At 35.1% G+C, this 23,690-nt stretch overlaps 1 protein-coding gene across 10 annotated transcripts in view; it reads left to right on the forward strand.

The window, feature by feature from the left end:
• The window catches only part of DZIP3 (DAZ interacting zinc finger protein 3), a 131,718-nt gene that overhangs the window by 17,541 nt on the left and 90,487 nt on the right, over nt 1-23,690 (forward strand). For 8 of the 10 annotated variants that reach the window (XM_060640091.3, XM_060640090.3, XM_060640089.3 and 5 more), the window contains 9 exons: nt 325-397; nt 2,698-2,853; nt 7,767-7,883; nt 10,664-10,744; nt 11,246-11,370; nt 14,333-14,447; nt 19,931-20,050; nt 21,445-21,546; nt 23,326-23,418. In XM_060640091.3, the coding sequence (XP_060496074.3) occupies nt 325-397; nt 2,698-2,853; nt 7,767-7,883; nt 10,664-10,744; nt 11,246-11,370; nt 14,333-14,447; nt 19,931-20,050; nt 21,445-21,546; nt 23,326-23,418 (982 nt within the window). The remainder of the gene's footprint in view (nt 1-324; nt 398-2,697; nt 2,854-7,766; nt 7,884-10,663; nt 10,745-11,245; nt 11,371-14,332; nt 14,448-19,930; nt 20,051-21,444; nt 21,547-23,325; nt 23,419-23,690) is intronic. The other 2 variants (XM_060640094.3, XM_060640097.3) reach the window with 1 other exon arrangement.

A 23,690-nucleotide genomic window follows, 5' to 3' on the forward strand; every position in this document is an offset into this window, starting at 1 on the left:
TACACACACACAACATGAGGCTTCTTAAGATCCTTTTTTCTTTATACTGAAGCAGTGCTATAAAGTTTAAATTTCCCCATTATTTTGGTCTATTGTGTGTCTATTCAAGTAAAGCTTTTTACATCAGCCTTCAGTTCTGTTTATCACCATTTAGTAAGGGACAGCATAATTTTTTTCTTTAGCTTGAGTTATCAGTCTTTGCTATACATTGTTTATACTTTTGAACTTTCAGACAAATTCACTTGTTAGATTCTTTACTACTGCAGTTTAATTGTGTTCTTTGTAAGGAGACCCTCTGAATACACCTTTATTTTTCATTTAAAGTAGGGATCCTCCTGTGGAGGGGCAGATTAAGGAGGACATCAAGAATAAGGTAGAAAAATCAACTGATCAACTGGTAAGAGAAGATTTAATTTTCATTGTTAATTAGTAATGATTAATTAGGTATGACAACATAATTCTAAATCTAGTCAGTTAAAATATTTGTTAAAATTTGGGGGTGAGTCTACTTTCCTTCCTTTACAAGTAAAAGTATGGTCATAATGAAAGCTCTCTGATAATTGATATGTGTGTCTCAAAGTTATTAGAAGCACCAATTCTCACTAGAAGTTAAAATTAGTAGGTGATTGAATTGACTTTCCCAGAACATCCCAACAATCAATTTTAAGAATCTCTTATTTGTCTTTTAAAAGCAAAATCCAAACAAAATAAAAACTATACACATGAAGAGAAAACACACACACAGAATTTTATTTAGTAAGGCATTTCAGAGTTGTTTTGAAATTCTCTTTCCTGTTTTTATCTTTACTGTTAGAACTTCCAGTTCAAAATGAAAGAGAATAACTGAAGTGTACGTTAATATAAGGCTTATATTGGCAATGACAATAAATTTTGTCGTAGCTTAAAAAAGACATATATATGTATACACACATATATATATATATGAAAGCACACATCCACACACATACATAAATATCACATGTGCTTATATTTAACTAAGGTTGGATGAAGAGCTATTTGGTTCCTTTTAGTGCAATTTTAACCATATACATAGTTATATATGATTATTGATGTGCACTGTTAACAAAGCTTATAAGATTATCAAGTAATATAGGAAGAGAAAATATAAACATAAAATAATCATATTCACCTGCATGAGGTTATCGCTACCAAAGCTGTTGCAGAAAAATACAATACAAATACAAAATACAATATATGCAGATGTACATAGGGAAATATACTTGAACCAGGGAGATTAGATCCAGAATATATTTTTCTAACTACAGAACTGGAAATACAGAAATCAAATGCAGTAGAAACTTTGACCTGAATTTGGTTTAGAGGCTAAATTAATTTTACAAAAATGATTTGAGCATCAAATATTTTGATATCTGAATTAAAAGATGGAATTTATATAATTAATAACAACTAACTGAAATCATATTTATAGATAAAAATACTTAATAAGCGTGAAGCTTAGTATGCTCTATTAAAAATTTTTATTCATGCCATAATCTTGCTTATCAATTTGGTAATTAGTATAAGATGAGTTTGTGGTGTTTTTTGACTGCAGAATTGACCTTTAGTTTGAAATGTGTGCAGTACTAACAGTGGTTATTCTTTTTAAGGGTCTACCTATTGTGGAAGTTTTGTTTTTGTTTTTTTGAACTTTTTGAAAAATATCAAACCTACAGAAAAGTTGCAAGAATAATACAAAGGATACTTATATACCCTTCACTGAGATGTAGCAAACTGTTAACATTTTCCTTCATTTTTGGATATAATTTTCATACAATGAAATATTATAAAATGTAAGATTATTTGTTGGGTATTGATGGGAATGGAGGAATCCTAATTTAAGACTCAAATCCAGAAGGGGAGAGTAGGCAGATGGGACTCTATTGTGGACTTTACTGATTCCTAGTCACTTTCCTGGGTAATTCTAGTCTGTTGGAGACCTGATGGTCAAGGAATCACCCCCACCAGGGCATTTCAGTGACTCAAGTTTTGCATGGCTCCTTAGTAAGAAACTGTCAGTTCTGATTATCAGAGGTCAGCAACAACATATTCATATTCCATAAGTTTAAACAGTGTATAGGAACTGAGGTATCATGTTAAGATTTGAAGGAAGGCCATCATCCAGGCACATCTCCCTTTCTATCGCCCGCTCATTCCTCACAACTAATGTTAATAAATAATCCAGCAGGACTTGACTGTATAGCTATTGATTAACCATTAATTATGGCTTCATTAAGTTTGTAAGAATGAGTTCCTGTAGACCCAAGATTATTATGACTTACTCAGTTCTGACCAAATTAAGAGTCATTCTATTTTACTACTTTGTTTATAAGTATGATGTTTTCTAATTCACTACTCTATAAAAAATGGTATAAGTTTCACATCTTAAAATATCTACTTTCATTTATAACTTTCAAATGAATTTATGATGAATGTATTAAATTAATGTATTAAATGAATATATTAAAGCTTCCTTAGTTTTGGTCTTAGATTTCCTGTTATGTTTTAAGTTCCTTGAAAGCAGAGAGAATGTCTTATTCTTACTTGGATTTTCTATAGGTCTGTCACAGTGATCTACATATAGTATGTAAAGGCACTTTTTAAAAATATTTGGTCTTAATATTAGAGTAATATGAACATGTATAATTGTGGAAAGTTTTAATTAATAATGTCTTCTAGGATAAACAGGAAAAGGACACACCTACCGATCTTGTCTCTGTTAACCTACTAGTAGAGATGAAGAAGTTATTGAATGCAATTAATACTCTACCAAAAGGTGTGGTCCCTCACATTAAGAAGTTCTTACAAGATAATTTTTCCTTCCAAATCATGCAGGTAAGATTATAATTTGTTCTTTGAGACAGAAGTGCAACTCTTTGTATAGGACTCTCCAGGGAAAACATACTATTTTCCTTTACTCTCACACTGCTACTACCCTCACAGCACTTTTGACACTAGATGTGTGGATTTATTCACACACCAATTCTCCTATACTAACTAGTCATCCTACAAGTCAATTCAATTCTAACACTATCTACCTAGAGTTAGTATCAGATCCCACAAGTTAAGGGCTCAGTCCCAGTCCCACAAATCTGCCCCAATTCAGACACCAGTCACAAGTCCTAGGTTGTCTCTAATACTTCTGACCAACTGGCTATAGATTGGGGCTCCCATGACCCCTTTTGGGTCCCACAATTTGCTAGTATAGCTAGCAAACACTTAATGTTTATCAATTTATTATATAATAAAGGCTATGATAAAGGATTTAGATGAGCCAAATGAAGAGATATATACGGCAAGGTCTGGAAGGGTTCCAAGTAGAGGAGCATCTACCTCTGTGGAGTTGGGATGTGCCACTGCTCCCCTGGCATGTGGATGTGTTCGCCAAGCTGGAAGTTCTTTGAACTGTATACTTCCAGGATTTTTTATGGAGGCTTTATCATATCATATCATCATTGATAATTACTAATTCAGTGCCCAGCCCCTCTCCCTCTGGGAATGGGGGATAGGGCTAAAAGCTTCAAGCTTCTAATCATGGCTTGGTGTTTCTGGTGACCAGCCCTATCCAGGAGCCTGCTGAGTGTCATCTCATTAGAACAAAATATACGCCTATCACCTAGGAAATTCCCAGGGCTTTAGGAGCTCTGTGTCAGGACCCAGAGTCAAAGACCAGAAATTATCAGGAACTAGGAGCAGAAATCATGTATGTATTTCTTATTACTTCACAGTGACTCTTTTCCTCCCTCCTTTCTTTCTCACAATAGTGTAGCTAAAGTCTTGAAATCTTCATCTTACTTTTTGCGAAGGGCCTTGACTTACAGACTTTTATTAATGAAATAAGTTAGTTGGTGCTAGCCTTTCAAGAATAATGGTGGGAATATGGGTTAGTAGCCAGTAAGCCATTGACTGTGAGGTCTAGTGTTTATTTTTATTCTACCAGTAACCCATAACATGCCACCCTGGGACAGGGAATTGCTTTCAGTTTTCCTAATTTGTAGAACGTTAACAACTTTTTCAAGAATGTAAGATGAAGAAAAATAATGTCCTAAACTTTTTTATTTATGAATAAAATAAATACTATAGAGAATATACTGTAGATTTTCATTTTGGAAATAGTTTTTTTAGATAATTTGTGAAACTTTCAGCATAGGATGGATATCAGTTCCTAAATGAATGGAGTTTTTCAAAGTTAAAGAAAATGTTCTACTCATTTCTTTGTAGCTTTTAACTGGGGCAATTCCATGGTTGCCTTTTCTGTGGAAGAATACATTATTAATTATTTCCATGAAACAAATCAATACTGTTATGATTAACAATTCAAACAAGCTCTACAAATATCCAAAGACTACATACAATTATAACCTTAACTGAGATAATTTTCCAGTATGAATTCTGGTTTGAAACTGATGGAATTATGCCACTATTTTCCTCTTATCTGTTGGAAATCACCCAGAAACAACAATCAGTAGCTTTTCTATATGCAAACAACAGCCAATTAGAAGATATAGATGAAAGAGTACTTATTTATAATAGCAATAAAAAAGGGAAAATACCTAGGAAAACACTCAAGAAATATATAAGATATAAACTAGTATTTCTCAAAATTTTTCCTATATCACCTACATGAGACTATCTGAACCCCATACTAAAGTCCTAAAGAATCAAAATCTCTGGGGGTAGGTCTGGGAATCTGCATTTTAGCAAGTATCTACACGTTGATTTTTTTCACATTAAGTTTAGAAATCAATACTTTATATTAAAACTAAATAGAGATTTATAAAATTCTAATAAAGGTAAGAAAAAAAGACCAAATGAAAAGCAATACATGTAAGAAGACACAATGTGATAAAGCTGTCTGTATCTCACATAATTCCAATAAAAATGACCAAGTATGTTGTTTTTGGTTTTGTTATTACTGAAAGCTAATTCTAAAGTTCAGATGGGAAATAAAAGGAAAAATAGCCAAGAAAATTAGAAAAGTGTAGGGGAGACAGGCTGGGAATTTGCCCACTTAGATATTGAAACTTAATGTGAAGCTCTCATAAGTATAAGATTGTATTACTTGCTCCTGATTCAGTTGGCAAGTCTAGAAAATAGAAGAGAAATTCCAGAGTAGACTCAAATACATACAGAACTGTTACATATGAGAAGGTGAGTAAATTGTTAATATTGAATGGAAACTGGACAAATTAATAATCCCAGTAGATTTTAACATGACTCTCTTAATAACTGATAGAACATGGACACAAAATAGGTAGAATGATAGCAAAGTTGATCTAATTGACGCACACACACACACACACACACACAAAACATGAAACACGATACCCAACAGTGGCAGAATATACATACTTTTTAAGTGCATTTACAAAAATTGACCATGTGTTAGTCACAAAGCAAGTCTCATCAAAGAATCACAATATATAGAGCATATTCTCAAACTACTGTACAATTCATTTATAAATCAATACAGAAAGATTAACTAAAAAATCATTGTTCTTAAGAGTAACCCATGGGTCAGAAATCACAATGGAAATTAGGTAAATTTTTGAACTGAATAAAAAATGTATATCAAAACTTGTGTTATAAGTAAAATATGTGTTTCAAGGAATATTTATAATTTGAAATACATGTATTAGACAATGAAGCAAGGTTGAATATCAGTCATCTAAACGTAAAATTCAGGAGATTAATGGAAGAACGGTAAATTAAAAACAAAGTCAAAAGAAGGAAGTAATAAAGATATCTAAGTTTATTGAAATAGAATAAAAAAGAAAGTCAATAAAGCCAAAACTTGTTTTTTTTAAAGATCAGTAAAATTGATAGCCCCCTGCTAAAAATCTTAAGAAAAAGGCAAAAATAACTTAAATCATGAATGAACATGAAAACATCAAAATTAATTCCACAGTCATCTAAAGGATGATAGAGAATTCTGCTACCTGCAGTGGCTGCTAGAGTTGATTTAGAGCAACCTTGCTTTGAGAAGTACTAGAAGAACTGGACAAAATCTTCCCTTAGTAATGCTTCTTTGTGCTTTTCTGGCAGATCACTTCATTCAACTAGGGATTGAGATGTTTCCAAGCTTCTGTTCTGTGAAGAAGGGTCTATTTATGTTTTCCCTTTTGTAGTAGATACTGTGAGTGTCCTGCACATAACTCCTGGCCCCTTGGACTCTTATTTCAGTATGCTCTGGACAATCTCCAGTTTTCCATGTGTCTATGCCTCAAGGCTTTTTTTTTTTTCCCTGAAACTACAGAAGGCTGTACTCATGGCAGTTCAGAAATCCCAAGGAATTAATATTCTCATGTCACCCCATCACCACTCAATAAGCCTTGGGAGTTCTGCAAATATTCCAGTTTTCTCTCCCCTTGAGTTGAATAATACTGCAGCTTGTATTTTTCACTGGTTTACAGAGTCTCTCTGTTCTATTAACCCCAGCTGCCCACTGTGGGTAACTAACTTAATAACTTACCCATTAATTTAAAGCTTGTTTTTCCTTCCCTGAATCACATCTCTATTCTCCACCATTGTTCTCTGAACCTCCCAAATAAACTACTTGCATTCAAACTGGAACCAAAACAGACACTCTTACTTTAAGGGTATATTTCTTCAGGGTCTGCACCAAAGGATGATGTGTTTACCAGGGTCCCTCATCCTTGATAGGTCATACACTCTGTTTTTTCCCCCAGCTTTGTAAGTTGGCTAAAAGCTACGCCTAACATCTTAGCCACAACTGAAAATGTCAATTGCCTTAAGGAGAAAAGTGGCTCCAAAAGTCAGTCTCATGTCTGAATGTTGGCTCCAGAGATTTTCAATGCCTTCGTAGCTTTCTGTTGCTTTCAAAAAATGGCTTTTACATTTTGTCCAGCTTTTTTAGTTCTAAAGGAGGTGGAACTTCAGTGTTAGGTTTTATATGTCTACTCAAATTCAAGAGCTACTGTTGAGTGACTGGTTGGATATATGAGTCTGGAATTAAGGGGATGGTTCTGAGCTGGAAATATAAGCTTGCAAACTGTCAGTACGTAGACACTACTTAAAAACATGACAGTGGGTTACTTTAGGGAATGTATGTGATGATGGGGAAGACGTTCATTAAATTGAGTGCTAGAGAGACGGAAATAAAGTCTCTAGTTATCTAGGAGAAAAACAGAGCAGTATCGTATACTAGAAACCAAGTTAAGAAAGTGTAGGTTAAACTTTCCACACAGATAATATATCATTAAACAGATAATGGAATTTAAGCCAAGCACTTGTAGGTACAAGGCTTGGGAAATGGATGCAAAGATAACACACAGTCCTCCTTTTCATTTCAACCATGGCAGTAACAAACTGTGATATAAGTCGTATATTAGCTTGGTTCCAATCAGATCGTAGCTTAAGATGCCTTGCCCTCATGTTGGTATTAATGCCAAGCATTCCTGCTTCCTGCAGGGTCAGGGCTGGAAGGAAGATTTTAGCTATGCTTAGAGGATAGAAGGTATGAGAATAAACTGGGATTACTAATAGAAGTGGTTGTGGCCAACCCCTCAGCAGGCTTAGGAATGCTTTTTAAGTGTTTTGAGGAAATAGTTACAGAGAACATTTGTCAGACTGAAAAATAAACAAGAAAACAATTGTATCTCGCTGGTGTGGATTTTTTCTTTAAATCCTCTCCAGATTTTCTACAACAAGCATGTATTATTTGTATAATAAAAATAAGTGTAGATATTTGCTTTAACTTAAATTTTGGACCAAATTATTTTCCACAGAGAGAAGTTGCAGCTAACAGTCAGAATGGGGAGGAAATTGTTCCTGTTTTAACTTTACGTTTCTTGATAACACAACTGGAAGCAGCACTTAGGAATGTTCAGGCTACTAATTATACTGTAAGTGTTTTCTTTTGAAAGTTTGAAATAATGGGTTTGGACAACATTTCTCAATGAGAGGGTAGCCAATGCATGCTTGTTTTAAGGTGTAGACCAGTTTGTATTTTCCTTTTACCTCTAGAGAAAAAGTATGCATAAATTTATTTCCTTCCTGTGTCTTGTACTTTTTGATGACTGCATGTCCATAATAAGCCTAATCTAGTCCCTTCCTTACTATAAAATTGTTTATCTTCAATAAAGAGAAACTCAATAAATAGTAAAATTGGACTTTCCCAATTGAAATAGTTATAAACTTGAGAAACTACTACTTGCTTTCCTCCTAGTTATTAATCAGCTCCTCTTCTGATAACTATATTTGTAAAAATTGGAACTTCTGTCATTTGTTATTGAGTACTCATGAGAGATAAAATTAACAAGATATATTTGTATGTTAGAAATAAATAGAAAATCTGAGGAAGAATAAACCTGGCATCAAAAATCAGAACCAATATGGGGCGCCTGGGTGGCTCACTCTGTTAAGTGTCCAACTTTAGTGCAGGTCATGATCTCGCCGTCTGTGAGTTCAGGCCCTGCGTCAGGCTCTGTGCTGACAGCTCAGAGCCTGGAGCCTGTTTCAGATTCTGTGTCTCCCTCTCTGCCCATGCCCTGCTCACACTCTCTCTCTCTGTCTCTGAAAAATGAATAAACCTTAAAAAAAAAATCAGAACCAATAGTATAAGACAGTAAAAGGAAAAGTCAGTTACTTGAATAATTTGGATCAGTAAACTAAATTTTGTACACATGTAGAAGATGGATTAGAGTTACTGTCAAGAAAGGACCACCCAGGTACCAACCAAGGTACCCAAAGACACCAAATCCCATATTATAAAGATGTGGAGAAATCATCTTTATTTAGGACTCTCGGGATGGGGGTTCTAAGTGGTGATATATACCACCCTAAAGGAATTGTACATGGAGTCAAAAGAGCCAACAAAAGGGAGTATGTATTAACAAGTATTCAGCAAGAACTTCTGGGATGCTGAAGATGTGCTGTTTCTCCCACTGACCAGGTTACCAGGAAGTGAAATAAATGAGCATTAACAGATGCTGATTGCTTAGCCTACTGTACTTAGGCATTATTTCAATGATGAGTCTTACGTTAAGAAATGGAAGAGATCCCTCTCCTGGTAGCATTGTTGAACAGAATTGGAATCGTCATGATCAGAGCAGCCTACTGCTGTATCCTATAGCTCTCACTGTTCCTCAAGGCCACCAAGGCCACCAAGGATAGGTGGAACAATTTGGTAGGAGGTGGCAGTGGGGTGAGGGCAGGGGACAGTTGCCAATAATATCTCTATATCCATTGAGTTCCAGTACTTAGAATAATCCCTGCTAATAGTGGGGGGGATGGTAGGAAGGGAAGGGCAGAGTCATGTAGGTCAGAAACCTACCACTTACATCTGTAAATTCCTGAGTTCTTTACCTTTTATTTATGATTATAGCATTACCACAATTCCACATCTTATCCTGTTCTCAAAATGTTCTTTTTAGACTTGTGTGAGCCAAAGGCTCTGTTGTATTTATTTGTGAAACCAATTTTTTTAAAGTTATAAAATAATAGCTTACACTTATTTAGTGTTTGCTATATGACAGACACTGTTCTAAGCACTTTTTGTAAGGATTAGCTCATTTGCTCTTCATAACCACCATCCCTCCACCATTATTTCCATTTTATAGATTAGAAACTGAAGCAAAGAGGTTAAACAACTTGCTTAATTCAGCAGGTAGTAAGTAGTAGAGTCAGGATACAAATCCATGTAGTCTTGGCTTTAGAGTCCATTCTCTGAACTGCATTTTACCTCCTCTGCAGAAATGGAAATTTTAAGATGGAAACCGGTATGTGAACACAAACTCACTTGGTCCATTGAGCGCAAACATGCACGTCTATTTGCCCTGAGATTAATTTGAAGCCAAACTTCTAACACTAGCCAATTACCTCATAAATGTGTACTGTTGGCCATGAGAAGTATGCTAAGTAAGAGAATACAGTTAGATCAGTAAAGAAAAAGACTTCTGTCCTACAGATGCTTATCATCCCTATGTACCTGCAAAAGATCTTGTTTATGGGACAGTCTTGTAAAAAGCTAATGTGACAAAAGACAGGGTTATGATCTTAAGTCAATAGAGAGCTTACGAACAGAATGTACAATATTGTTCTCCATGGACAATGTTTAAACTTTTTATTTGAGGTAACTTTAGATGCACAGAAGTTGCAAAAATATAGCTGTACAATACAGAAGTGCAGAAAGGTTTTTGAATACCTTTCATTCAGTTTTCCCCAATAGTTAGATGTTATATAACAGTATATATTATCAAAACCAGGAAGTTGGCGTTGGTACAGTGGGTGTTGTGTCCGGAGTCTCTAAGACCACCCTCCTGTTTTGAAGGACTTCAGGGACTCAGAATGTAGTTGTACTCACTGCTACATCTGTATGGAGATCCTTAGCCATTTGTAGCATGTGGGGGCAGGAGGGGGAAGGAGACAATAAATCCTGATGGCTTTCATTTTCTTTAATCACACTCTAGTGTTTTATTTTGAGATTATCAATTATCCTCTTTCTTCTTCAGGGTTGAATTATCAAATACATCTAATGTATTTACTATTTCTCTTATTAGATGATCGATAATATGATAATTTTTACTCTTTTTAATAACTACTGAGTAGCCTAGGATATTTAATTAAACTTACTATACTAAAAACTATTTTCGTCTAAAGAGCCAATTAATTTTTTTCTTTTTAGGCACATCAGATTAATATTGGTTATTATCTGACATTATTATTTTTGTATGGAGTAGCACTCACTGAAAGAGGAAAGAAAGAGGTATGTAGTATGTATTATTGCCCATTGTAAGTGTTTTCACATACGATGACTTGATTTTAACAAAATGTTGATTTTAGAAATTCTCTAACTCTTAAAAACTGAGAACAAACTGAGGGTTGATGGCGGGGGGGGTGGGAGGGAGGGAAGGGTAGGTGATGGGCATTGAAGAGGGCATCTTTTGGGATGAGCACTGGGTGTTGTATGGAAACCAATTTGACAATAAATTTCATATATTAAAAAAAAAGAAATTCTCTAAATGTTCATTTTGAAATGTTGGCTAGGGAAGATCTTAAGTTCTTTTGTGAATAGGTATTTTAATCACTGAGTATATTATCTATATGATCACATACAGAGATGCTAGGATTAGAGATGTGAATAAATGACTGCATGACTGGATCAATATTAAAGCTGCCCTAATTTCTCCAGTTTGGAAAATAATTCTTGTAATAGAAAAAAAAAATGCTTTTTACATCAGCCAAACCTAGTTTTATGTTACTACAGGATTATACAGAAGCAGAGAATAAATTTCTAGTGATGAAGATGGTGATCCAAGAAAATGAAATTTGTGAAAACTTTATGTCTTTAGTTTATTTTGGACGTGGTTTGCTTCGATGTGCCCAGAAGAGGTAAGGGTTTTAATAAATGGGTAAATCTTGTCTTTCAACTTTTAGCATTGTGACATGGATAGTTTTTGCACTATACTAGGTATGATGACATTTGTGCTCTTCTGGGTCTTCTTCACCTGTTCCTATAGAAATAATTTCTTTAATGTATTTGAGAATATTAAATATCAAATCTAACAGATCATGGCAGTAAAAGTCAGTGTAGCAAAGACATTAGGGACCATAGGCTTTGGAATCTGACAGACCTGGGTTTAAATCCATTTTGTACTATGTATCTAATCAATGACTCTAAGGAATGTAGTGTTGCTCAGCCTTATCTTTTTTTTTTTTTTTCCAGCCTTATGTTTTTTATCTATAAAATGGAACTAATAATAGTGCCAACCTTATAGGGATGTTGCAAATGATTAAGTGCTCGGGCATCTGGGTGGCTCAGTCGGTTAAGCGTTAGATTCTTGATTTCAGATCAGGTTATGATTTCACAGTTTGTGAGATCAAGCCCTGCATTGGGCTCCATGGTAACAGCATGGAGCCTGCTTGGGATTCTCTCTCTCACTTTCTCTCTCTCTCTCTCACTCTCTCTCTTTCTCTCTCTCTCTCTTTCAAAATAAATAAATAAACTTTAAAAAAAATTAGTGCTAAGAACACAAAAATGGTAGGCTTAATAAATAAATGCTGGTTGTAGTTATTAATACTATCACCAGTTGAATAGGTGTTTAAGGTATAAATGAGCTTTTAAAGCATTGAAAGAGTCCAGATGCTATGTTTGGGGAACATTGGGGATTATATGTTTAGTGAAATTGTACGGGGGAACTGATATGGATTGTTTCCTTATTTGTACCCTTAGCCATTTGTAGCATAATTCATTAATTTTATTTGCTAAGAATGTATCATATTCTAGAGACTGTGCTAGCATCTCTAGATAGCATTGGGGATACAATGATGTGCAAAACAGTTCCTATCTTCATGTAACTGACACTATAGTGAATCTTGTAGACCTTAATCAAATAATCAGTTATACAACTAATTAATTTGGAAATATAATAAAGAGCTATGAAGGAAAATACAGTGAATAATTAAAGTTTTTACTGGGCCCCCAGTCTAGTTATGGGAATGAGAAGTCTTCTTGAGGAAATAATGTTTGAGATTTGAAAGATGAATTAGGCAGTTTAAATCCTTATGCAGTATTACTGCTATGTCCAACCATGGGATTCCCAGAAGAGTCATCTCTATGGTAGTTACCTGATTCTTTTGTAAGGTTTATCGTCTATCCTCTGGCATGCTTGTTTTTCACTGGGGTACCCAGAAGACTTCCTGCTTCCCATTTACTAACATGATGTCATCAATATAGTGGACTGGTGTGATGTTTTGCAGAATTTTAGGATGATCAAAATCTCTTTATATTGTAGAGAGAATTCTCATAGCTGTGAGACAAGACAGAGAATGTGTATTGCTGTCCTTTCCCCAGATGTGTGAACTATTCTTTAGTCTCTTTACTGATGGGTGTTGGAGAGAATCTGTTTTCCATATCACAGATAACTAGAAACCCCAGTCATATGACAGCATCATTGACTTTCATCCCTGGCCTATAGAAAACAACCACCACTGAACTGCCTGAAAACACTGCTTTAATAGTTAGAGTGTCCTCTGGGCCTTTCCAGGGAACTGTGTTTAGTGGTGGCTTCTCTGGTCTTAGGTAGTAAGTCCATTATAATATCCTTACCTCCTTGAACTTTCTTTAATACTCTGCCTTCAAATTTCCTGCATTTCCACCTTAATTACTATAGGTCAATGTTGGATCCAAGCTTCAAGTAGCCTTCTCAGCAGCATGGTGTCTCAGGTGTCCTAGCTAGGAAAGTAAATCTTGAATTGTGGAAGAGTCCTCCCATATCAACATACACTTCTCTATCCAGTTGTATATTTGTCTATTGGGTCAACACTCTTAAGATCCACTCCCACATATGTTTCTGCCAGTACATACTGGTCAAGTTCTGCAATTCTTAGGGTGAATAAGCTTTTTCTTTCAGGGCAGGAACTCTGTTTTCTTACATGGGCTCTGTTTATACCTGACCCTAGAGTTATTGCTCTATGGGCAGTAAGCACAGATGGGAGAGGATCTTGAGAAGGAAGGGCATCATCTTTTGAGATATGAACCTCAGATGATACTTGGTCAGTAAAGGGATTCTGATACTCCTTGTCAGCCAGAGGGTTGAAGGCAATTTAAGGGTTTTACTTAAATGTCTCCATTTCAGACCTCAGGGTCTACTTTTTCCCGATCAGAGCCCTGATTTTAGCATAATCCACTGAGGCAGTGTTTTTAGTTTTTGCTGCTGTTTTAACCTTATGATTAAATACTGGGCCTCATTTTCAGCACAGTTTGCCCTTATTAGAGTTGGTAAGGGTTCTTTAAATGTTACCGTAGAGGCCTTTTAGCTTTCACAGGGTGTCCTGAATTGGTAATAGTCCTGTCAAGGAGGTACATTTGGTCTCTTTTGCAGTTTGTTTCACCTTGTGACTAAATCTGGCCTGATTTTCAGCACATATTATCTTTATGGCTGCAGGAGAGAGTCTCTTTAAATGCTGCCATAGAGTCCTCTGTCTTTCACAGTGTGCCCTGAGTCAATAGTTGGCTGACCTGTGACTGTCATTCTCTTTCTTCAAGGCTTCCAAGACAGTAGACAAAAGCCAACCAACTCTACAATCCCTTTAATTACCAAGGCCCCCATACTGTTCAAGCTTGAGCTACTACATAATCTATTGCCTCCCCTTCCACCTGTATTTCATCCCAATCTACCACAGGTGAGAGTCCTAGTATTTGTATTTCTATAGCATGCCAGAGGTTATCATCACCCTACTTACCACCAAAAAAAAAAAAAAAAAAAAAAAAAAAGAGTTGCTCATTGTCTTATTGGTAAACTATCTAAAGTCCCATTCAAACTAACCTTATTTTAAAATAAATGCCTTACAGATATAATGGAGGACTGCTAGAATTTCATAAAAGCTTACAAGAAATAGGAGATACAAATGATCATTGGTTTGACATAGATCCTGCAGAAGATGAAGATTTACCTACAACTTTTAAAGTAAGAAATTAAGAACAGCATTTCATCTGTGACTAATCAGAATCCTCTTCGATGAAGTGTGGTCTGTGCTAATTTTGTAGTATTCTATAGCAGCATGTTCTTTTATTGGAAATTAGCTTTTTGTATAAGAAACAACATTAATCCCATTACTTTGTGCAGAATGTATGATTCAACACGTAGAAGTGAGGTAGCTGTGTTAGCAAATAACAAGATTTGTTATTTAGAAACAAGAAGATTAAAAGCTATGCAGGTCCGGTACTTCATGCGGCTATAGCTAAATGTGGTAGTTAATTAACTTACTTTTTTTTCTAATTATACTTACCGTTATTTTGTTGTTGATTTAAATTTAAAAAGTACTAAGAAAACTTAAAAAAATTATTTCAGAAAATTTGAAAAATGTTTAAGTACTGAAAGATAAAATTTATCCATATTTCCTCAAAAGGAGAAACTAATACTAGTATTTTTATTTATGTTTTTCCAGACACACATGTATAAACACTTGTACCCTTTATTTTTAGTAAATTGGTATGTTATATACATTGATATATAGTTTAGAAATATATACTCTGAGTTTCCCAGTAATTAGATTATTCTACAGTATGATTTGTTTTCATGGTTCATCATAAAATCATGCTTTAATTTGCATAACCAGTTTCCTGCTGTTGAATATTCAGTTTATCCTAAACATTCCAGTTTTTCATTATTATGTAAAGTCATCTTTGTGCATCTCCCACATAATTCCCATAGGACACATTTCTAAAGGTGGAATTGTGAAGTAAGTCTTTAAAACACTTGTAAACATGTTGGTATTTGTCTTCATATATCCTCTTAGAAAGTTTGTACCAGTTTGTATTCTTAAGGCAAAGTATGAGGGTTACCATTTCCTCATACTTTCTGGGTATTCTTTACTTTTGGGGTAACTTTCATCCATCTTTTAAGTCATATTACAGTCACTTTTTAATTTGTTTAATATGAAAATAGCTACACTGAGTTTCTTTTGGTTAGTGTTTGAATGACATACGTCTTTTCAGACTTTTACTTTAAACCTTTCGGGATCTTTATGTTTGGGCTGACTTTAAAGCCAAATGCATTCCTCAAAGCAGATGTTTGTAAAGATACAAAATGCAACTTTCTAGTAAGCTGTAATAGGTCAAATTGTATATAGCTAATAATAGAGCCTCGAGATGTATGGGACAAAAGCTAATATAACTAGAAGGAGAGATAGAAAACTCTCCACTCTCAGAGTACTATTTTTTTTTTTTAATTTTTTTTTTTTTTTTCCAACGTTTTTTATTTATTTTTGGGACAGAGAGAGACAGAGCATGAACGGGGGAGGGGCAGAGAGAGAGGGAGACACAGAATCGGAAACAGGCTCCAGGCTCCGAGCCATCGGCCCAGAGCCTGACGCGGGGCTCGAACTCACGGACCGCGAGATCGTGACCTGGCTGAAGTCGGAGGCTTAACCGACTGCGCCACCCAGGCGCCCCTCAGAGTACTATTTTAATGTAGCTCTCACAGTAATCAATAGAATAAGCAGTTTTTGGCATTTATCAGGATAATCACATGACCTTAAACCTAGACTTAGTAATGATTTTATATATTATTTTTAACATTGAACTTCGCTGCTTGCCTAAAGCAGGCCCTACTTGGTCTTACTTTTCTCTTTTTCCTCCTCCTTTTAAAATATTTTTTGTTATTCAAACTTTTTTTAGTGAATTTTTTTATTTCATGCAAAATAATACATACATGTAGTTTGTCAAATATTAGAAGACTTAAACATTAACAGTCTGTGGTACATCAGCTTTAATTGTAGTTCCTAACTAGAGAAACCTTCTTCCAACTCTCTAGACATTTTTCTTTGATATTTACCTATATTTTTTGAAAAGATGTGCTGCTTTTTAAATATTTCTCCATGGTAGATATTATCTTTGACTACCCATGATGGCAGATGAGGAGGGTTTATTAGCTCTTATACCTCCCCTTTACACATACATTTCCCTTTCCCCAACCTACCAATAGTCAGTCATATGTTTTTATTAAATGTGCCTTAGGTTTTTCTTTTATTCCTTGGAATATCCTTCACTTCTATGTAGAATCGTCTGTTTCTTTGATCTCAAGCTTTCTTTTTAGGTTTACTCCCTTGTTTTGGTGGTACAGCTCCTTCAGCAGCTTCCTAGAAAAGGGTACTTGATTGGGAGGTAAATTTTTTGAGATCTTTCAAGTCTTCGAAATAATTTCTTTTTTGTACACTTTATTTGTATCTTGCCTGGGCATCCAATTGTAGGGTGCAAATTATTTTCCTTTATATTTTCAGTGTGTTTCTGTTACCTTCTTTGCTTCCAATAGTACTTTTCAGAAATCTGATGCTCTGGTTCTCAATCTTTTGCTGGTAACCTGTTTTGTTTTTTTCTTTCTGGGAATTTTTAGGATATTCTGTGTTCTCTAGTGTTCTGAGATTATATTTTGAAAATGTTCTGGTACATTCTAAAAATTTACTTATTTGATAATTTCTTCATTTCCATTTTTTCTTTCTGAAATGTTTAATATTCAGATACTTGACATCCTGAACTGAATCTCTGATTTTATTATTTTTTTCCTTATTTCTTACATTTTATTTTTTTGTACTATTTTCTAGGATATTTTCCTCAGCTTTAGCTTTCTGTGTAGGGCTGATATTCAGCCAGTGCACACTAGTGCTATTATATTAGTTATTATAATGTTAAAATATTTATATACAGCTTCCAAAAATATTTGCTGCCATGAGTTTTTTGGGCACCCAGCCACCATTCCAGCTGCTTTGGACTTTCTACCAGCCCTCACTCCCTTACTTCTTTAAAATCCAATAAAGGTTTAATGTCTGACAGAACAGAATGCTTCAATGACCCTGTTCTGGCTGTAGGCCAGTATGTTCTTAATTTGTTAAGATTGATGCCTGGCAACCCACTGAAAATCTTGCTTCTCAGACATTATGATTAGTTTATTTTTAGGGCAATTAGAGGGCGACCTGTACCCCTTTATCCTGGGTGAGTTCCACCAGAGGCCTTCCCTGCCCCAGTTGTTCCTGTCCTCATATATCCCTTTAGATAAACTCATCCTGGTGGGGCAATATAGCACCCTTAGAGATGCTGGCACCCTAGCCAGGGTGGTGTCCTTTGAAATGCTTGTTATTTTTTAACATTACCATTGTTCCTATCCTTCTATTGAAATTTTAATTTCAATGACTATTTCAGCTATTATCTACTAAGAGTTTTTGTTGTTACGTATTATGTTCTTTGGTTTTTTTTAAATGACCATCTGTTCTTGTTTCATAAATGCATAATATAACAGAGGTAAATGTCAGCCACATCATGGAAGGCCTTAATAAGCCAAGTATGGGGTTCAGACCCTATCTTGAGTTTAATGTGAAACCCCTGAAGACTTTTAAACAGTAGAATGATATAATCAAATTATAATAAAATGAGAAAATGGAGAACATGAACATATACACTTGTATACTGTATGTATCTGTATTTATACGTATATATGCGTATGTATATGTGGTCTCTCTGGGAGGTGATACTCAAGTTGGAACCAGCAGATTGAGACTAGAACTAGCTCTGTGAAGACTGGGGGAAGAACAATTCTAGGTAAATGGAATATAGTGTGGCTTTCACAAGCAAGTCTGAGGAACTGAAAAAGATAAAACTGTGTAAATTTTATAATGAGCAAGGCTGGAGATGAATTTCAAGAGATGGCTAGATATACTGGGTTCAGCAGCACGTTCTGCAGAACCTTGCAGTCCTTGGTAAGGGTTCCCCACTTTGTTTTAGGTACAGTGGGAAGCCATTGATGAGTTTTAAGCAAGTAACTGACATCTTTTGCTTCTGTGTAGAGAGTACCTTGGAGCAGAGTAGGTGGGGAAGAGGGGGGCAGTTAGGCAGCTGTTACAGTTAATAATCTAGGTAACAGCTGCCTAACTGTTAGGCAGCTCCAGTGGTAAAAATGGAGATAGAAATGGAAAAATTTGCAATGTATTTTGGAAGAAGACTCAGTAGTTACTTGTTGATATATTACATGCAAAAGGTGATGGAATCTATTATGCAGTGGCTGAGTTCAAGATTTCTGGCTTGAAGCTGAACAGATAGAGGTAGATGACATTGATGTGAGTCCTATGAGGGCTAAGTCTTAGCCTGCTAAGTTTACTACTGTTACCATTAACATACATAACTTCCATAGCAAGCTGGCTTAAAACAGGCATTTTGTAAATATGTTGAATGAATGAATGCCTAAGATGGGAGGCAAGAGATAAGGAATAAAGAATAAGGAACAAAAGGATTAAAAAGGGAAAAAAACCTAATAAAATAGTTACAAATTGTAGTTAGTGTTCTAAAGAAGGCAAGGGGCTGGCGTAGAGAAGATGGAAAACACAGAGATACACACCCCTGTAGCTAGCTGCGTATATCCGTATGTATATATGCCTATAGGCATGTGTGGCATATATTTGGTGGGAGTATCAGTAGATCAATATTGAAGTACTAAGTTTAAGATCTGTGAAACTGCAGTAGTTATATATTTTCTGTGAGTCCTTTGTTGCTGCTGTTGTTGTTTTTAGCATTTCCACTTGGCCATTGGCTATGCTGACAGGATATACTACCCTCATACTGAAAGGTCCTTAAATGCCTCTCATTTCTTTCTCTCTCTTCTTGATACTAAAATGTTTTAATTTGGTCAAAATATCTTTATTCTTCAATATCAGCCATCAATTTAAAATTCTGAATGGCATCAAAAGAATGTTATGGTGACTAGATTTATCAAATAGTCTATGGAAGCTTATTAGTCATGTTGTATACTCTCAGTATATTAGAAATACTGCTATTTGAAATCTCGTAATACTGTCTCTCTAAGGGATAAGGATTAAGGACCTGGTCAAAGGACCTGCTTAACATAGACCTGGTAATGTGTTTCATCTACATTTAATCAGCATTTTTAAAATAGGAAATTTCATTCCAAGTTGTAACTCAACATTGGAAGCATATTTCTGTACGCTACTTCTGCCCATAATGGCCCCGAGTGGCATATTACACCACTCCAGGAGTCCCACTGCCAATATGGTGTTCTGGAGACCAGTTCTAGCAGACCCTCCTGGGCTCCCAGTGATTTGTTGTCTCTCTGTATGTATATCAGAGCAAGTAATTTTTAACAGGAACATGCTGGGTGTTGTGCCATGAGTTAGGATGGTGAACAGAGGTATAGACTCAAATAAAGACTTTTTCCTTTCTCCATGTTTATGTTCAGTAAAAAACCCAGTATTTCTAATTTAGGGCCTTCTCATGTATTGTTTACTTTGAATGAGGGAAATATGTTCTATACTGTTTTTTAAGAAAACATACAATGCCTTCAAAAAGGGAGATAATAAAACGGACATATTATTTAAGGTAAAATATTGGAAGTGTTGCAGTCTTGTTACTAATAATTCATAAAATTAAAAAAACCTTTTAATCTAGGATCTTCTTAATGATTTTATCAACACAACTGAAAGTAATATAATGAAGCAGACCATTTGCAGTTATCTAGATTGTGAGCGATCTTGTGAAGCTGACATTTTAAAGAACACCAATTACAAGGTAATATAATTATTAACTGATTTTAAATTAATATAATTAAAAATTAAACTTTGATAAAAATTATTTTTATCATGCATCAAAATATTGTTTAAAAAGAGTACTTAGTTTAATTACAGTAGTAATTCATGCAGTTAAGAAGTTGAGTATCTCTGAGTACTTAGATTCATAGTGAGCAGGAATTATTTAAATCCTGTGAGTCAATAAAAAAATAATCGATTTTGCTAAGGATTTTGTAATATTCAAATGCCTGTAATCATACATGAAAAATATGTGAAATATTCTTTATAGTTAGAAATGTTATAGGTTGAAAATACTAGCATTTTACTAAGGAGAAAGGTTGTTACTCCTCAAGAATTATGTTACTAAGTGAGCGATCATTATCTGTTGTATGGGTCTTGGTCAAACAAAATGAAACCAACCTGGATTTGAAGAAATTTAACAAAGTACTTCAAGTCTAGTTCTCTCTGGATATATCAGAATGAGGCTGTGGGAAATCACAAGATAGGATAAGATGTGACCGTCAGTGCCAATCTGACACCACGTCTGTCATATAGTGGAATTCCAGTTGCAAGGCATGATGTATACAGCGAGTGATGGGGGAGAAATCCAAGATCTATTCATTAGAGTAATACAAGTTTTGGGAAGTGGACCTGGGGAAGTGGAGTGCTCAACGTGGGGCAAGTTGGTCTTGGTTTAGGTGATATGGTGATAAAAATCTAAGGTTTGCCAGGGAGGCTTCCAGGGTTCCAATCACATGGACAGCATGTAGCAGCAGAACCTCCTGGCCAAAAAATTTATGCCATTCATGCAGTTTACCTATTTAAAGGATGCAGGGCTGTAGTTCCCAGGGAGCTCACACTGGGGAGGACAAGAAATTTAAACACTGGGATAATGCAGTAGCTATCACTAAGAGAACAAATCAGGTCTGGTGATTATTAGCAGAGATGCAGGAGAAAATGGTATGAAATTGGGGCTGGAGGAAAAGAGAAATGTAAAAATGGAGGTGAAGAAGAGGGGCAGAGAGCACGTTCCTCTGAAAAGATCACACATCAAATTTCGGATATTTTGTTGTATGCGGTATATGGAAGATGATTACATTGACTTCAAATTGACCGACTTTTCTTTCTATCCTAATGCACTGTCTTTAGTGATGGGAAAATGGACCTATGAAAAATGACCTATAAAGTTCTTTGATGACCAGTGATCTGTTGATAAATTTTGAATGCCATGTAAAATTCATTTAGTTATAGAATAGTTTGGAAAGTGACTTAAGGTAATCATGTATAAATAAATAAATGAATGAATGAAATGAATGAATGAGACTTATGGTAGTATTTTCTATATCTGTATGAACTACTATTTTCATGTCAACTGCTTACTTTTATCTTTTCCAGGGATTTTTTCAGTTAATGTGCAGTAAAAGCTGCTGTGTTTATTTCCATAAAATTTGTTGGAAAAAGTTCAAAAATTTAAAATATCCAGGTGAAAATGACCAGGTATTTTGTTTTTCCTTCAAAGCTTCACAGCATTTCTTCCTTTATCCATTTCTCTTCATTTCTTCCTGTTCATATCCTTTTCTCCTTTTTCTTTCCCCTCTATTTTTCTTTGCCTGTTGTCTCGTGCTTTTCTCCTCATTATTCTTTGTTCATTATCACCATTTATTAAACACATCTTTGTTGGGGATACTCTGCTAATTGCTTTGTTTAGTGATTTTTATCAGTTTGTTTCCTTCCTTTTAGAAGTTTACAGTCCTAAAAATAGAAATATTGTTGCGTGTATTCACATAAAGAACATAGATTCAAAGGATATATATATTTGGTAAACCAAAAAAAAGGAAAGGGTACATACAATTTTAAGGATAGTTTCTATTTTAAGGAGCGGGGGACAATAATAAATGTTATAGCCTTCAATTTTTTATTTATTTGTTTATTTGTTTATTTATAGAGAGCGCAAGTGGGGGAAGGGGGCAGAGGGAGAGAGAAAAGAGAATCTCAAACAGGCTCCATGGTCAGCACAGAGCCTGATGTGGGCTTGATCCCATGATCTGAGCCGAAATCAAGAGTTGGATGCTCAACCAACTGAGCACCCCTATCTGTATTATTTGTTTTTACCTAAGGTAATATAATTAAATTAAATTCTTAAGAAAGTAGAATTCCAAAGCTCAGTTCTATATTGGTTACTCTTTAGTGAGCTAATGGCCATAGGTTGGGTCTGTACTGTTTCATTCTAGAGTGTCTATATTGTGCAAACAGCAGAAAACCCCTTATAAAGGAATTGTGGTATAGTACAAAGAATATTGTATATAGTGTTGAGTGATCTGGGTTCATGTGCAGATTGAGCCACCACTATTTTTTTTTTTTTCATTAGGCTGGTGATTTAACGACTCTCAGACCCAGTTTTCTAAACCATTTGAAGTGAGAATAGTAATACCTACCTCTTAAGATTGTTGTGAGGATTGACAGATAAAAAAATATGAACTTGCATCGTACACTAAACATTATTGTATGAAGTTTTATGCTTATTTATTTATTTATTTATTTAAAGCAACATGTGAATAATTTTCACCTTCTTTGATTGTTAGGGCAATCAATATAGCTCAACTTCAAGAAGGAGAAGTAAAAGAACACTAAGTAACTTAACCAAGGGAAATAGTAAGGTCAGAGCCAGAGAAAGGACTCAACATTTTTATTCCTTTCCCTGGAATCCTCATATATCTGATAAAAATTCAGTATTCCTTTTTATACTTGTTTAATCAGTACATTTTACTTGAAGTTGCTTTCCCTGCGGGGCAGCAAATACGTTTTAGGCTGTAATATAGCTGCTTGAAGATTTTGAAGTAGAAATGATGAGAGAGAAAAGTGTGATCATGCATTTTAAATAGGAAATCAATTAATACACAAATTGGACTATCTTTATTTTTTTAAAGTTTTTATTTATTTGAGAGAGAGAGACAGTGTGAGTGGGAGAGGGGCAGAGATGGAGAGGGAATCCCACCCTGCACCGTCAGCATGGAACCTGATGTGGGGCTCGAACCCATGAACCATGAGATAAAGCCCTGAGCAGATACCAAAAGCCAGATGCCCAACCTACTAAGCCACCCACGTGCCCTATGGACTCTCTTTAAACAGCTAACTCTCCAGTGTTTGTTCACATCTTTTATCATCTAGCAACATCTGCATTGAACTTTAATCAATTTTGTACATTAGTGATTTTTTAAATTTTTATTTGTATTTTTTCTGTTAATAATTTATTGTTTTTTCTATTGATAACTTTAGAGTTTTAGTGGGAGAAAATGTTTGAAGGAAGGATGTACAGGTGATATGGTAAGGATGCTGCAATGTGATGTACCTGGAATTGTTAAAATTTTGGTAAGTATCTTTTTTCTTATTTTTCTTCCCTTCACTGATATTTTTTACTGCAAACAGACTTGGGAATCATAATAGTATTCTAGTCATATTTTTTCTTTTGATGATGACAAGCTCCCTGACCTTTCTATTGCTTTGATTTCTCCAAAGCAATAGATTTGGACCTTAAGAACAACAAAAATATTTAAAAATAAAGATGCACACAGGGGGAGGGAGGGAGAGAAACAAAGCAGGCAATGACTGTACCAAGAGGGAAAGTCTGTCATAAATCAAAG

The sequence above is a fragment of the Panthera onca genome, chromosome C2, assembly GCF_046562875.1.
Source record: "Panthera onca isolate mPanOnc1 chromosome C2, mPanOnc1 haplotype 2, whole genome shotgun sequence".
NCBI lineage: Eukaryota > Metazoa > Chordata > Mammalia > Carnivora > Felidae > Panthera > Panthera onca.